Genomic DNA, 16,078 nt, shown 5'->3' on the forward strand with positions numbered 1-16,078 from the left:
TATAGCACCAACTCTTGGGTTTAGACCTATCATTGTGTAATATTATTCAGGGACTCAACATCAAAACAAGATAAGAAGTCTTATCTCATCTTTGTCTGCCATGAGAAAAGACCTTTGCAGCATTTACCAAGTTACAATGGCAGGGAAAAACTTCCTTTTAATGGGTAGAAACTTTGAGTAGAACCAGACTCATGGACAGACGAGATGAGGAAAGAGAGAGATGGGCAGAGTTAGTAGTTGTGTGTTGCAGTCGTTATGATGATGGTGGGACTGCAACACCTGGGGTATAAAGCTATTATTGCAGCAAAATTATTATTGTAGCAATATTATAATTGTAACAAAATTATTTGTGTGTGTGTAAATGCATCCACAAATATGTGAACTGATCCACAAATGTGTGCGCAAATCTGCAAATGTGTATGCAAATCCACAAATACATGCACAAATCTACAAACGTGGACTGATTTGTAAACATTTATAGCTGAAAAGCCTCAGGTAGATCATTTGCACTACAGGACTGTTGCAAAATCTCATGTACCCAGACAGCAAGAAGGAGGCACGCCTCAGTTGTAACCAATAGTTTGCGCTTATTTTATTTCTGGTCCTGTAGACAAACCACTTAAGCCGCGTTTCCACCAAGCAGACTGGTTTGGTTCATCTAGGTACGACGCACATTTTGCAGTGTTTCCACTGACTTTTCCCGGGACAGATCTCTAAAAACCAAGACGAGCCCGCCTACTTTTTTGGGACCCTTCCGTATGGGTGCCAGAGTGAACCGATCCGCTCTCGGAAGGTGGAGCAACAACACTGCAGACTGTTGATTGGTCAAGAAGAATCATCACTTTCTGTGCGACAGCGGCTGCATTTCTCCTGGCGGCGCACAGTCTTCTCTGAAACAAAGCTTGATTGCACTTTGTAACAGAGAGCTACATGCAAATCACAGGGAGAACGAAATGCAGCATGTCTTCCATCTGTGCTCTTTGTTTACTGTATCGTGTTTTTCTTCTTCGTTGGATTTAATAGCGGGGTAAACTGCTACGGTGTCACAATATTGTTTAACAGCTGCTGCTATTGGCATCCAGCTTACACGCCGCCTACCACGAGAGGGCACAGTTTGCTGTGGAAACGCAAACGGGATCAGGCTTCACTGTACCAAACCGAGCCAAACCGTACTGAACCAACCCGGACTGCTTGGTGGAAACGCGGCTTTAGACTTTTCAGCCATTTAAGAAAACATATTTATTTGCTATCAGTCCACAAATTTGTGGATTTGCGCACACATTTGTAAATGTTCAACACATTTGCAAATCTGTTTACACATTTGTGGATCAACGCACTTGTGGATTGACTCATACTTTTGTGGATGCACTGACACACACAAATAGTTTTACTGCAATAATTGCTCCATATGTAGCAACTGAAGTCTGGCAAGTCCCTTGCAACAGGGCAGTGTGAGTTGAAGGACCGCAGATTGGCCACCTGCTTTGAGGGCTTAAGCCTCTGGACGCAGGGTATGTGATTTACCCACCTGGCCACACTGGCACACCTTGATGCACCACTTAAATTGCCAAATCGGCTGCTTCAAGAGGCTTTTTTCCTGGGTTTTAAATCTGACCCATGGCTCTTTGCCGCACAAAAAATCCTAAAAATATATTTATTTTTGAATGAGGACTTCAAGATTTCATAACAACTGGTGAAAATAGAAACACATCGTTAAAATAGACACTGACATGGTGCCCTGTGTTAGTTTAGAAATAAGCATTCAAGAGCCTATAGGTTTGAAGTGATCTCAGTTTTCATGTTTCTCCTTTTGAAGCTGAAGAGCCAAAGCTATTCTCTCCACCAGTCGCGTTCATGGTGTGCCATGCTACAAAAAAGTGAAAGATGCTTTAAGTTTCATAGCCGCAGCTTTTGTTGTTGAGAAGACATCTTGATACTTAATTTAGGGTAGGTAAATGTAGAATTGTTTCCTCTTTGTTTTTAGTTTTTAAGTAGCAACCTGAAAACCACCAAACCTCCTCCAGAATCCTGTGAAACATAAGTATAGCATCGAGTGTACTCCTCTGTGAGAAGTCTTCGTATCTAAACTATAAATAAAACCTGCCTTCATTAGAATAGAAATCTGAATTCTGCCCTAGTTTTTGCAGCTGTAAAATGACCATGGCTGAGAGCTGGTTGGTGCTGGAGTTATTTTTGGAATTGGAGAAGTCAAAATCTTTTACCCAGCGCTGACTGCGAGCTGTCTTTTCTTCTCTTTTGATCTCCTGCTGATATTTCCAGGACACTCTCCCACTGAGTGTCTGTGTGTCCTCTGTGAGCTGCTGCCTCAACTGTAATTTTCACCTCCTTCTAATTCCTCCACTTTCAACCTCTCATCATCAACAATTTCTTTTCATTCCACCACCCTGCACTTTTTTTCCTGTCTCTCTGTCTGCTCCTCCACACCTCAGCTTACAGCTTCAGCTCACTTTCATAGCTCTCTCTTTCCTCCACATCATCATGTTTTCATCATCACTCCTCAGCCCTCCCTCGGCACTTCTCTACCTCCATTAATCTTCCTCTCTCCATCCCAAGTTTCAGTCAGTTTTCCACCTCTATTTACTCATTTCCACCCTTTTATCGCCCCTCAGCCTTTCTGTGCCTCCTAAACGTTGCAATCACATTACCTCTATCTGTTTTACCGCGCTTTCTGCTCGCTCATCCAAACTTTTCTTGTCTCTGCTGTCAGTTTCTCTTTCTGTCTCTGCTCTCCTCCTCTTTCTGTTTGGGTCTCTTTTCCTCCTTACTGTATCTAGGGCAGCGGTGTTGAACAGCCTCTCAAATCCTCTGACAAGTGGATCAATCGTCTGTCCCGTGATAATAACCTACCATCTACCATCTGCACAATCCTGCACGAAAACTGTCCGCCACTGACTGCCTTCATTGTCTGAATTTCTCTGTGTTCCTTGATAGCCCAGAAATTCAGTTTGTCCAACCAGCCCTGCCAGGAACGGAGAAGTGATCTAAGTATGGAGTTGCAGCTGTCAGCGGCTTCAGCTCTTTGAAAAGTGTTCACAAACTTTGGGAGATTTCATGTTTCAGTGTCTGAACACAGGCTCAGAGTGGTGTGAAAGTGGGCTCTTTGACACCGAACAGAAGAAAATGCTTAAAGGTTATAAATATTAAGATTTCAGCCCTGCCATATACCGCAACACCTTAAGAAACTAAGTGTGGTTTAATATTTCACCACTAGCTCACCAGCGTGTGTGTCAGAAACAGAGAACCAGCTGCTGGTGTGTTATAGTTACTCACTCCGACCCAGCAAACACTTTGTGTTAATAAGGACGTCAGTCAATTTTAATTGCAAACGTGATTTGATTTCAGCCGAGGGCATGAAGGTTGGATTACTCTCTGAGGATTTGGAGGTGTGCTGCTTTGTCCAACAACTTTTGTTTCTCTTACCAATCTCTGAAAATTTGAATATGACTCACTGTCTAAATGATCTGATATCTGAAGCCTTTTTTGTTGAAGAGTCATAAATGTTGATTCTTCATAGTTAGAGCCTCTGGTATTTCAGCTGGGTGGTCTTTGACCATTTATCCCCCAAGTAATATGCATACCACCTGGGCTTCTTTTTCATTTTGACCTTAAAGAGAGGAATCATGCTACCAGTGTTTGCTTTTGCCTTTTTGAGAATAACATAGATCTTCAATATCTGGCAACATTTTCCTTTCTAGGGGTTTGGAGAATGTAGAAACAGTTTAAATGAAACAAAACAAAAAGACTTGGTTTGCACGTGGCTTCCTCTGCAGTATCATAATACCCCAGGTATCACCATAGAGCTTGTCTTTTCTTCTGTAAGAAGCTTTTTGAATTTTTTTCTCACGGGACCAAACGGTTGAGGAGTTACAGTTTTTTTAAAGAGCACTTGTAGAACAGGAGCCCTGATGGGATTAACTAAGGGCTAATGCCTGACGAGGCTTCCATTATCAGAAATGAATGGATGATGCGGAGGCGTGAACTGTCCGACGCAAAGCGAAGAAATCATACGTTTTTCACAAGAAGCGGCTAAGTGGACTATTTATTATCTCTCGTTATGATGTGTTGCCAAGGTAACCAGCTCTAGCCACAGAGCCCGCAGCTCGGTCGGCCACAGCTGTTACATTAGACCTAATCAGTGGAGGGAAGCAAGATGATTGCGCAACGTCAAGTTGCGTGATACAAAGTATCATTTCAGAGGACAAGTGCACCTCTTACCGCTTGTGTGTGTCCAGAGGATGATGGGAAGTTTAGTTTCAGAGAATCAAAGTCCACAGATAGCTTCCTGAATCATTTGTATTTCAAGAAATATTATCTGCCATTCACTCTGATCAATAAATGTGTATCAGGCTGTTTTTTTTTTTCTGGAAAATAGTGTGTAAGTGTATGGGGGGGTGTGGGGTGTAACCATTGAAACCTGCTGATAGTTGTTGAGGGTTGCCACACGACCACAACAACTATCAGCAGGTTTTTGTACAGCTATTGACCTCACGTTGGCTGCAGTGATCTGTCAATCACAGCAGAGACGCAGTGACAGGAGCTATGGACAGGAGATTAAAATCAGAGAGGCGCAGTGATTGTCCAGAGCAAAGTGGACCAAAAGTTGGGAAAGTTAAGTGACAACTGAGGCAAAGTTATGATGCTAATTTCAAGTCACTGATGGTCAATGCAATAGAGACGTTTAACGACTGTCAGGCAGCCAAACATGGAGTTGTGGAGTGTGAAGTCCAAAGATTGCCCGTCCATAAAGCATGTCTGAAAACTGCAAACTGTAAAAGAAACGTTTATCATGGACCACAAATTAGCCGTTTCCAAGAGACTGGCAGGAGGGTGTGTGAATTTATTGAGAAATGTAAAGGCATGCCCATTACCAGAGGGGTCATTAGAACTATATTTAAAACACAGATCTTAGTAATTGTATTTAAAGCCAAAAATGAAAGCAATCTTAATTATTTCAGTGGTGATCTCAGAATTTCAATAAAAAATAGTTACTAAGGCCCTCATTCATCAAATCTGTGTACGCCTGAAAAATGGGTATACACTCCTTTCCACGCACAGATCGGCATTAATAAATCTGAACATGGGTGTCGGTACGCTCAAGTCCCACACCAGGTCTGAGTTCATGTACGCAAGTTTCATGTCAGTGGGGAGTGCGGTGCAGCAAGGGAAATCCGTCTGTGGAGAAGAATTATTATATCATATGTGCACAAAACATTTGCAGAAATAAAAACTGATGTTCTGAGATTAATATTTAGATCCTTGATTTATATATGACACCAAGAATGTTTCTAACATTTCACTCTTCTTCCACCAAAAATACTTTGCTATGAGACAGCAGCAGTGCAAGCGGTCAGTTGATTTCTCTGTTTGAAAATGTGTTTCATCTATCGGTTTACTTAAAAAAATTGAAAATAGAGATGCTGTTATCAGTTTTTAATGCACTCCCATGTCCATGATAAAGTCTTTCCAGAGAACATTCAGAAGACGCTGGATCAAACTTTTAGAACTAATTTTTTTAAGGAATTTGTATTAATTACAGGATTGACTGTGAAGATGTTTATTTCACTCTTCATAATATTATCATATAAACATGAACTGTGAGCGAAAAAAGTGACTAGTTATTAACAGAAGAAATTCGTTAACATGAGATCACAATCTATGTCGCGTCTCGTGGTAGGAATAATCATAAAACTCTGGTCTACCTGTGCGTAATTGTGCACGATCGACACACTTCAGCTCCACTCTCTCCTTGGTCTGTGACAGGTTCAGGGTGAAGTCTGCAGCTTCTTTCTAAACTCAGACACATTTTTTTAAAGCCCAATTCCCACGTTTCTGGACCTGAACGGAAACAATTAATATTATTGTGGCTTTTAACAGTCAGACATCACAGATGAATCAATCAAGTTATAAATGAAGGCTGTGTAAATTAAATGTTTAAAACTCTGTTGTGTTTTACTTTGACACATCCACGCCCCTGAATCACTGCAGTGATTTCCTTGCAGATGAGTTTTTTTTTCTGATTCGCTCTACTTTTCCAACTGCCAAACAACGCGGCGTCATTTCCTCTCTACTTCTGTTGCTATGGCTTTGTGGATTACCAACCAGCATGGAGAAGTTCCCTTTTTCTCGTAAAGCGCCCCTCCATGTCGTAAATTCTGTGGGTTCAGCCAGCTGAACCTTAAATATTTAGGGGCATGTAATGTAAATTACGATTGTTTTCAGCCGGCACATTTATCAACAACTGATCAGGCGTACGCCGTGATTGGCCTTGGGGGGGTCTCATAATCGAGGTCTGTAAAATAACTTATGTTAACTTGTGTTCTGAGTTTCTGCTGCCACAGTTACCAACTAACGTTTGAGCCAGCTGAATAATTTGGAGCCATAATCAGGCTATTTGACCAGAACATCTTTATAGGTGTCCTATAACACTCTTTAACAAACACCCTGCAGCCAATCAGAATTGGGTATTCAGCCAGACCATAAAGAGTTATAACAACCACTTTTAAATTCCTTTTGTCTTCTTTGAAGGACAGACCCAACAAAATCTGCATTTTTACTTTTTAAAAATCTTCTTCAGGAAGTTGTTAATCTGGCAAACTCAAAACCTATAAATTTTAAATAAATGATGACGAAATATGTTTATTTCTGGCCTTGTATCACTGAATCAAACCTCTGTGTAATGTGCTCTAAGCTAGAACAGATAATCAGTCACTTCTCTGTGGTTTGTTATGAGCCAGAAGTGAGTAAAAGGAAGTCACCAGCTCCACCAGAAATCATGGAAAAGCTGGCACCTGTCCCCTGAGGCATGTGATGCATAAAGTGTCAGATAATGATGGGCGATGATTGACGCTGGCTTTTGTGATTGGCAGAAATGTGTCACAGCTCTGATTGGAGAGGACAGAAAACTGAAGCTGATGTCAAAAACAGTAGAGCGTTGCATGTGAGCAGCATTTCTCTGTGAATGCCTCACACTATTTGGAAGAGAAAACTGTGAAATCATGAATGACAAGATCTGGAAAATCTTGACCAAAACTTGTATCTTGATCCAAAGCTTGAATCCATCAAAGTATTAGAGATTAAAATTTCAAATCTCAGGGAGATAGATCTCCAGTATTCAATTTAAACAACCTTTTTACAATTTAACCGTATGAAACATTTTTAAGGCGTTTTATGAACGGAACATTAATAATGAAATAATTTGATCTTCTTTTCACTTTTTTCATGTGTTCTTCATCAAAAAGGCAAAGAAATCACAGACTTAGAGCAGACATGTCCAAAATATTTATGAATCGGGCCACAATGTGTTATGTGAAGATGACCAGGGGCCACTAGCTCTTACCGACAGATTTATTGACTATTTCTTTTAATGATTTCTTTATAACATCACTGTAATAAACATGTGTTCTCAAACATCCTTGTGCCATCAGTACAGACTTATGAAATCAAACCTCACCTGTCCCTCAGGTGTCTTTTGATACCAGATGATAAGTGGCCAGTTTTCTGCAGTGCTACTCTCTCCGTATACATGTGCAAACTCTGTTTCTGACTAAGGAAAACATTCTCCATTAGGGGGCGTGTGGGGGAAATATGTCAGGATCTGGAACTTATAAGGATTCTTTTTATGTTTGGGCTAATTTGACCTGAAAACAACATTTTTAGATACAAATATGTATCATTGATCTCGTCTTGTGTCCTCTATAGTGTTTTTTAAATTCTCTCATTTTTACATCATGATTAAAAAAAAAAAAAACATTGAAACACGTCAGCTGTAAGAGCTAAGTTTCTACAGAGGGTACAGAGCTGTAGCTTTATACAAATAGACTGTACACAGTCCAGATGTAGTTTAGTGAGGTGTTACTGAATAAAATATATATGTACACATAATGTAGAACAGGGGTGGCCAACGAGTCAGGGACCAAGAGCCACAAAAATTACTGTGGTACTACAAAGAGCCGCAAAAAACATGGTCTTACAAACAAAATTACATAAAATCAAAAAATTGAAAACATTTCCAATTTCAAAGCGAGATTTATTGTGTTTGTAAGTGTTTTTAAATCTGTATGTGGAGCCCTGTCAAAGACAAATTTCTGTTTTTACTGCAGAAGAGACAAAGTTCCATCTTTCTATCTATCTATCCATCTATCTATCTATCTATCTATCCATCTATCTATCTACGAGCACATAAACTACTGAGAGGAGCATATGTAGAGAAAAGAAACTGAAACTTTAGTATCAATCTCATCACCCAAGTATTGATTAATACTAGTCCCAACATTTGCAACAATATACAATATCAGTTTTATGAGTGGATCGAAGAGCCGCACACCAAAAGACAAAGAGCCACATGCGGCTCCACAGGTTGGCTCCACCCCTGATGTAGAACATGATTCATTTCGGTTTCAAAATTCATACATTGTAAGACAAGAGCTGGGGGCCGAATGAAGAACATGTCTGACTTTGAGGGGTTCAGCTCAAATAGAGAAACTTACTGTATTTTTTTTAATCCTTTTTGGTTTTAAACCCATTTCTGCAGGAATGTCATGTTACCTGCTTGAAAAAGCTGGTTTAAATGTCATCTTGGGATTAAGGATTTTTAAATAAACATTTTGTTTTGATTCTCCAACATATGGTAATTTATGAAATAATTGTTTTCTGCCCTGAAAACAGCAAAATATCCAACTGTGTGCTAGAATGAGGCGATGCGTGTCTTGTGGACACACTGATGCATTCACAGAAAGATCCAGATGAATAATTATGCCAGCGTTGACAGTCGTGTTGTTGCTTAGATCTTATGCAAAACACGTTCTGTACATGAGTTACTAAGTGTTCCTTCAACACACACACTCACTCATACATACGAGCATGCAATCACGCCAACATCCTCCTAGCTGCATGTCATCTCTGACTCCTGCCTTATTGCTAAACAGCCTGAGAGCCGAGCAGAGGAGGTGGATTCTCGTCTATATTCCCTTCCCATCCTTTATTGATGCCAGAGTAATCACGGGGCCAGAGTACAAATCCACTTACTCTCTGCATTGCCTTAAGTAATGGATTTATGAGTGCATTAAAGAGCCGTAGTCATCCAGAGGCCCCTGCCAGACTGGCTCTCTCCCTCATTCTCCTGCTGATCGACTGTCTTTGTGTCTCATCTGCTTCTGCTTTCTCAGCTCCTGTCATGTGAGATCTCTCCTTCTCGCTGATTCTCAATTGTCTTCTCACTGTTGGCTCATTTTCACTCCCTCCACTCTCAGACCGGCTTTAAGGGCACTTGTGTGACCCATCATTCCATTTCCCTCCATTTTGTTGACTCCTACTCTTTCCTGTCTTCATCCTCGGAGGCACCCCGTTGAGAAACGGAGGCTTGGCGTGTGTTTTATGTGTGTGAGCTGTGGAGACGCGGTAACAGGGCCTGAGGAGAGAGATGATTCCAGAAGCTGCTGGTTGTGTTGGGGGATTGAAATGAATTCAGAAGAGTGAGTAAAGTGGCTGACTGGCAGAAAGTTGAAATAATGTAAGAGGAGTGGTGGCAGTTTGGGAACTGAATATCATCTTTGAGTTTTTGCGGGGAAGGCGATGCAAATAGAAAAGTTGCTGCACTGCATCAACTTTGTCTCTGGCTCACTTGTTCCAACTTTTCTTGCTTTGTTCTTCTCCTCCCGTCTGTCCGGTTCTCCTCCTAATTAAGCCCAGTGTGCAGTGACACATCTGTTCTGAGAATCCCATGAGAAGTCTGTCCCTGTGTGTGTTTGAAACTCAGTCATACACACACACAGCTCCAGCCTCTTCACACAGATAATAACATTACAGAGTTCTTGGTGGAGAAAAATGAGATTTGACTGAATCTTTTCTGTAAACTCATTTGACTCTTATTGATCATTAGAGGATGTGACTTCAGAGTGAATCTCTAGAACAAAAGGACAAGCTTTAAAGGAAGCATGCCATCAAAGAGAGTCTTAAAGGAGACAGGCGCTCTGTAAAAAGCCTCAGCCGCTCTGCTGGAAATAGTCCATTGTGATCCAATAATTGTCAGAGGTGTTTTAAATCACTCAGAGGTTACTACATTTTTTCTGCACTCTAAGATGGGCTCTAAAAATGTATTCTCCTGCAATTCCTTTTTTTTACACATTTAATTTCCCTCCCACTCATTTATCTGTCGCTACCACCCTCCTCACCCCGCCACCCCCACAGAGGCCTCTGAAGGCGTGTCCCTCCCGCTGGGAAACTCCAAAGACTTCATCCTCAGCCTGGACATCAAGTTCACCTCTAACGGCAGCGTGTCTGTGATCCTGGAGACCACAGAGAAAGGACCCCCCTTTACCATCCACTACGTCACCAATACGCATCTCATCGCCTTTAAAGACCGCGACATCACGTACGGGATTGGGCCCAGAACCGCCTGGAGCACTCTGACCCGGGACCTGCTCACCGACCTCAGGAAGGGCGTCGGGCTGTCAAACACCAAGGCTGTGAAAGCTACGAAGGTGAGTTTATGACAAAAGTTTGGTGCTAAAATGCAGAGTTCCTGAATATTTTCATTTTCAACTTATTAATTGCAATAATTTAAATAATTATAATAATAATTTTTCTGTTTAGAAAAATAACCAGAGCAAATATTTCAAAGTGTTTTCTGAAATTTTCTTAAGCTACGGCTTTTATTGTCCAAAGAGAAAATTACTCAGTTGATCGATAAGGAAAGTAATCGTTAGTTGCAGCCCTGAGCTTTGCCGTACATCATTCATCAGGATTGATTTCCCGTCATACAGCCGCTCATCAGTCTGTGTTTAAAAAAAATATCATGATGACTATCTCTGGAGACTTTTTGAAAAATGTGTGAATAAAGACTTCTGTAGTGAAGCATTTTTGAGAAATTGAATATATTAAGTGTGTCTTCTTCAGAATTAAAAAATTATTATTGAACTCTGTCAAAGCTAACTCTTCACTTCTCTTGTCTTCATCTGCTCAGATCATGCCCAGACGGGTTGTGCGTTTAGTCCTCCAGGGGCGTGGCTTCGTCGACAACGTTACGATATCCACCACAGCACACATGGCCGCCTTCTTTGCCGCCAGCGAATGGCTTCTGCGAAACCAGGACGAGCACGGCGGCTGGCCCATCATGGTCACCCGTAAACTGGGTGAAGGCTTTAGACCTTTGGAGCCCGGCTGGTACTCAGCCATGGCTCAAGGCCAGGCCATGTCCACGCTGGTGAGAGCTTACCTCCTCACCAAGGACCAGGCCTACCTCAACGCTGCCCTCAAGGCAGTGGGACCCTACAAGGTGCCTTCATCGCAGCACGGGGTCAAAGCTGTGTTCATGAACAAATATGACTGGTATGAAGAGTATCCCACTACGCCCAGCTCCTTCGTCCTCAACGGCTTCATCTACTCCCTGCTGGGACTCTATGATTTGACTGAGACGGCAGGAGAGAAGCTGGGCCGGGAGGCGGGGCAGCTGTTCAGCCGGGGCATGGAGTCTCTGAGGGCCATGCTGCCGCTCTTTGACACAGGGTCAGGGAGCATCTACGACCTGCGCCACTACATGTTGGGCACTGCGCCCAACCTGGCACGCTGGGACTATCACACCACGCACATTAACCAGCTGCAGCTCATTGCATCTATAGACAACTCTCCCATCTTCAAGGATGTGGTTAAGCGCTGGAAAAACTACTTAAAAGGGATCCGTGCCAAGCACAACTAGAAAAACTGTAACCTGTGTTTGGTGAACAGCAGAGATGGTGATTGACAGTTGATTCTCTTCATGTGTGAGGACGTGGTGGATTAATGAATGTGAGGTGGTGCTTACAGTGCGTGTGTGTGTGTGTGTGTGAGTGTGTGTGTGTCCTGGTTTTGGATGGGGTTCATAAACTGAAAGAAGAGTTTATTCAGCTGCAGCTCAACACTAAACGTTTCTCTCGTGTGCTCTGTTGCAGGTTTTATCTTTTCTGCAACATTGACTGTAGCTCTCCCCTCAGATTTTATTTCCTTGAGCTAGTGTTTGTAATTATGCACAGACCTAGTTTCAGAGAGTGTGTGTGTGTGTGTGTGTGTGTGTGTGTGTTTGTGTTCAGACAGAGCATTTTGTGTGTATGTGAGTGTTTAGAGCAACAATATATGATGTTAGAGGAAGATAAAACTCCTGGAGTTTAAAAACACAATTCCAACATTTGTTGATGCATCCACCACAAGCCTCTTCTCCCGTTCTATTTTTAACCACTTCAGACAGATTTGCAAAGTTTATTGAGACAGATACACAGATTATATCAAAATAAAAGATTTTGAATAGAATGTTGCCAAAAAATCTCATCATGAAATACAGAAACGCTTTGGTTTTATTTGCAGAAAGCCTCTCCTGTCCTATAACCTTGAAGCTTCAACATTTTAGGATTTTTTTTAAGAGTGCGATGAAGTCAATTTGTTTAGCTTCCTGTTTTTTTTTTCTTATCCTCCTGAAAAACAGATCAACACAAACAAATTATTGTGAAGAGAAGTTATGTTGTTTGATTTTCAAACATCTCTTCATAGATATTTATTTCTCTTTATGTTCGTTCAGTCATGGATCAGGTGTTCAGCTCAAACCATCACATATGACCAGCTCCACTTCCTGCAAGCCTTCTTGCTTCCTACCCACAATTCCTCTGTCTAACTTTGCCTCTGCACAAAGGTCACAAACACAACTGTTTCTGTAAGATTCCTCTCCAGAATCAATATCCTGCTAAATAATGCATCCTTATTCCCCTCTAGTGCAGACACCCCTGTAAAGCTCACACCCCTCATGTAAGCTTAAAGATGACAAACTGAACCACAGAATTAAACACAGTAATTCATGCGTCTTTGCAGAATGCAGCCACAGAGACGTTTCTGCTTCTCTCTGAGTTCATGCCGATGTCAGCCGAGTCGATTCAGCTCCAGCGTTGCCACATCTGATCACAAATCAGAGAAATGAGCCACATGCTTCACTGAACACGTCACTTTTGCTCTGTTATTGGTGACTCTAGAAACTCGAAGGATGGAGATGGAGTCAGCTAACCAATCATTTTCAATCTCTTTGAGAGTTTTTTAATCTTAAACTGGGGGATTCCCAACGCTAGTTTGATGTTATCCAGTTTATAATTTCTTCAACCACTATGTCTGAGGATTGGAGGTTTAAATGATGTCACACAAACATGGCTACAAATAAAGATCAGTCCAATTGGTGACAATATTTAAGGCCAAGCTAGTGAAAAGATTTTAAAATCAATACTGAAACCTCAGTGTAACCTTCAAGAGCATCAGTAGCTATACTGACAAGGTCTTATGGTTGCATAGTGGGAGGTTTCTAACCAGGTGATTGACGGCACAGTGGAGAATCAGCCTTTCATAGCATTTTTACAGTAAAAGACTGTAAAAACAAAAACATATTTATGATTTTTTTTTATGTGAAGATTTTTATGTGCCATTTTGGCCTTTATTGATAGGACAGCTCAAAGATACAGGAAAACTGGGGAGTGAAGATGGAGAGGGAAGACATACTGCAGAGTTTATTAGCTTTATGAAGCTAGCTCTGGTCAAATACACCATATGAAGTTTTGTTCCAACACTTTACATGGTGCCTCTGTAAAGAAATTCACTTTTGTACTAAACTTTAGCCTGAAATGACTCCCTGACTTGGCGTTCAATATGAGAATGTTTTTGCCCCTTACTTTGAATAATAGCATCATTAGCTGTAGCTTCATTAAATAGGCTCCTATGCCCTACTTTAAGGTCTGTTGTGGCTGTTTCCCTGAGAACTCAGCTAAACAGCTCTTCTCCCTAACCCCACACTTCTAGTTAATAATTGCAGGATCAAGTGTAGGTGTGCAGATGTAGTGCATTCTGGTAGAGCATCTCGCTAACATGCCAATTTATAACATTTAAATAGACAATGCGAGGAGCGCTGGAGGTCAGGGGTGAAGCCTGGATGAACACAAAGAGGCTGTCAGTCCCAGCAGACTCTCACTGCTCCTCTCAGCTGCTGTGGGTGCATGAACTCAGCGTTTTTAATCTGAGTGCTGCCCTGTTGACCGCTGTGTGAGGAGAAACGGCCTCGCAGAGACACTAACAATTCACCCGGCTAATAGGCCTGAGAGGCTGTACGCCGCACAGTCCCCAGTCTGAGGATGAGTCAGCATCCACTGGCATCGCACCCACAAAGAAAACAAAGTGGAGGCCTCAGCATTAATGAGGCTCTCATCGATCTACCTTAAAGATTATAAATGGGAGGCAGAAGCGTCAGGCGGGTTCGGTTCTCTGAAGGTGTTTATGGTGGATTTTCTTTGACCATTTTCATAAAACTTTGAAAACTTTTCCCCCTTCTCGTCTGCTTTTAAGTAGTTATAGTGTCAGCTTATTTTACGAGTGCGTCGGAGAAGTCTGTGATGCATTACAGCGGGTGGCAAAAAATGAGACAGCTACGTTGCCTTTGTGCAAACTTAGTATTAAATCCTCTGTCTGATGCTTCCTGACTGTTCGGCTCCGTCTGTAGCTCAGCGGCATCAAGCAGGAGTGGGTGAGGATTTGGAGCTGAGTTTTTTGGGCCAGTGTTCAGAAAAAAATCACACATTATTAAGAAAAGTTGTTAGAAAAAGTCATGATACCGAGCAGAAAAGAGTAGCTTTCTGCAAAAAGAATGTTCAACCCAGTAAAAAGTTTTTTGTTAGCTACACACATGCATTAAAAAGCACAAACTCACAGTAATACAATAAAATACTTAAAACATAGAGCACCAGATGATCCAGCGTAACTGAATCTCTTCGTGACTTTATCAAGGATCCAGTTTGATTTCTTCTTTTATTTGGTGTTTGCAGATAAAAATTTTCCCCAAACATGCCTATTTAATCCTGAATTTTTCTCCAGAATTATCACTTTTTCCTTGCACATGATTCCCCAATCATCACAGAGGTGCAACGGTGCAACTTCAGAAGGAAAGATTTTAATTGATGCTCTGTTTTTCTACAAAAAAAAGGCTATCCCAGAGAAAGCTATGAGTGATTTTTTTTTTATTTTAACAATCCATCTTTTCTGTCTTTATTTTCTGGTAGCTTTGTCCTCCCATGAACACTCTCAAATCTCACAAGTAGAAATGTGTAGTCTAAAGGGAACATTCAGGAAATTGAAGTGTTGATTGTCATTCTCTGTTTTGTTTAAACCAAAGTCATCGACTCTATTTGAGTATGTGTATTTTTGTGTGAACTGATTTCCATTGAGCATTTAATGTTTGCTGACAGAGAGACACTGCCTTTAGAGAAATGTTAGTTTTTCAGATGTAGTTTTGAGTAAATGATGGTAAAAGAAGAGAGGTTAAACTTTGCTTTTTGTTTAAGGGGATGTGTGCAACTAGAGATAAGCATTTAGCCAGCTTCTGTTTCTGAGAGCTGCAGATTCTTCTTCAAGGTTTCCTTCCTTACTCTCAGACTTTGTTTTTCATTCATCTTTTGTTGGAATATTCTGCAGAGGAGTGAGATATTTTGCTAGATAGGCGCTAAAGCACAACTGCCGTTTTCCACTCACATGGTTTTGTTGCATTTCTTTGTTTTCTCCGTTTAGGACAATGTGCAACGCCTTCATTCAGGAAGCTGCTATTATTGTTCACTGTGGCACAGGAATGAGATCTTCTTCAGTTTCCTCATGTCAACTGTTTTTTCCTCTTTCTTTCTTTAAAGACTTCGACATATGGCCGCTGAGGTCAAATGTGATTTATGCAATAACATGTTTACTGGGGTTGTGACACCACAGGAGACCCAGAGCGGTTGTACAGACTTTTCAATCCAAGCACAATGTGCAAATGCTACCATTTTTTAGTCTAAGGAAGAGAGGTGTTTATATACAGAGTAAATCTTTGTGCTTTAAAATTTGCTTTTTAAAGGTGTAAAAAATAAAAGCATTTTTCTTAAACTTTGGTCCTTTTTCTTTTTCTGTGACATACAAAAGTTTATGTAACTGTAAAGTCTTGATTAAAAGATAAGTGCTTCTGAAAAAATAGGGATGGTTTTATAGGGTAGGGTGGAGGATGATGCCACTTATTCTTATAGCGAACTGCGGGTCTAAA

At 41.2% G+C, this 16,078-nt stretch overlaps 1 protein-coding gene across 1 annotated transcript in view; it reads left to right on the top strand.

The window, feature by feature from the left end:
- glceb (glucuronic acid epimerase b) overlaps window positions 1-15,869 on the top strand; it is a 72,413-nt gene extending 56,544 nt beyond the window's left edge. Inside the window, exons 5-6 of the mRNA XM_074666367.1 lie at window positions 10,207-10,499; window positions 10,982-15,869. Of these exons, the coding sequence (XP_074522468.1) occupies window positions 10,207-10,499; window positions 10,982-11,713 (1,025 nt within the window). The 3' untranslated portion in view covers window positions 11,714-15,869. The remainder of the gene's footprint in view (window positions 1-10,206; window positions 10,500-10,981) is intronic.
- The last annotated feature ends 209 nt before the right edge of the window (window positions 15,870-16,078 follow it).

This window comes from Halichoeres trimaculatus, unplaced genomic scaffold (genome assembly GCF_033239565.1).
Source record: "Halichoeres trimaculatus isolate MK-OKI-2021-1 unplaced genomic scaffold, fHalTri1.1 fHalTri1_scaffold_3, whole genome shotgun sequence".
NCBI lineage: Eukaryota > Metazoa > Chordata > Actinopteri > Labriformes > Labridae > Halichoeres > Halichoeres trimaculatus.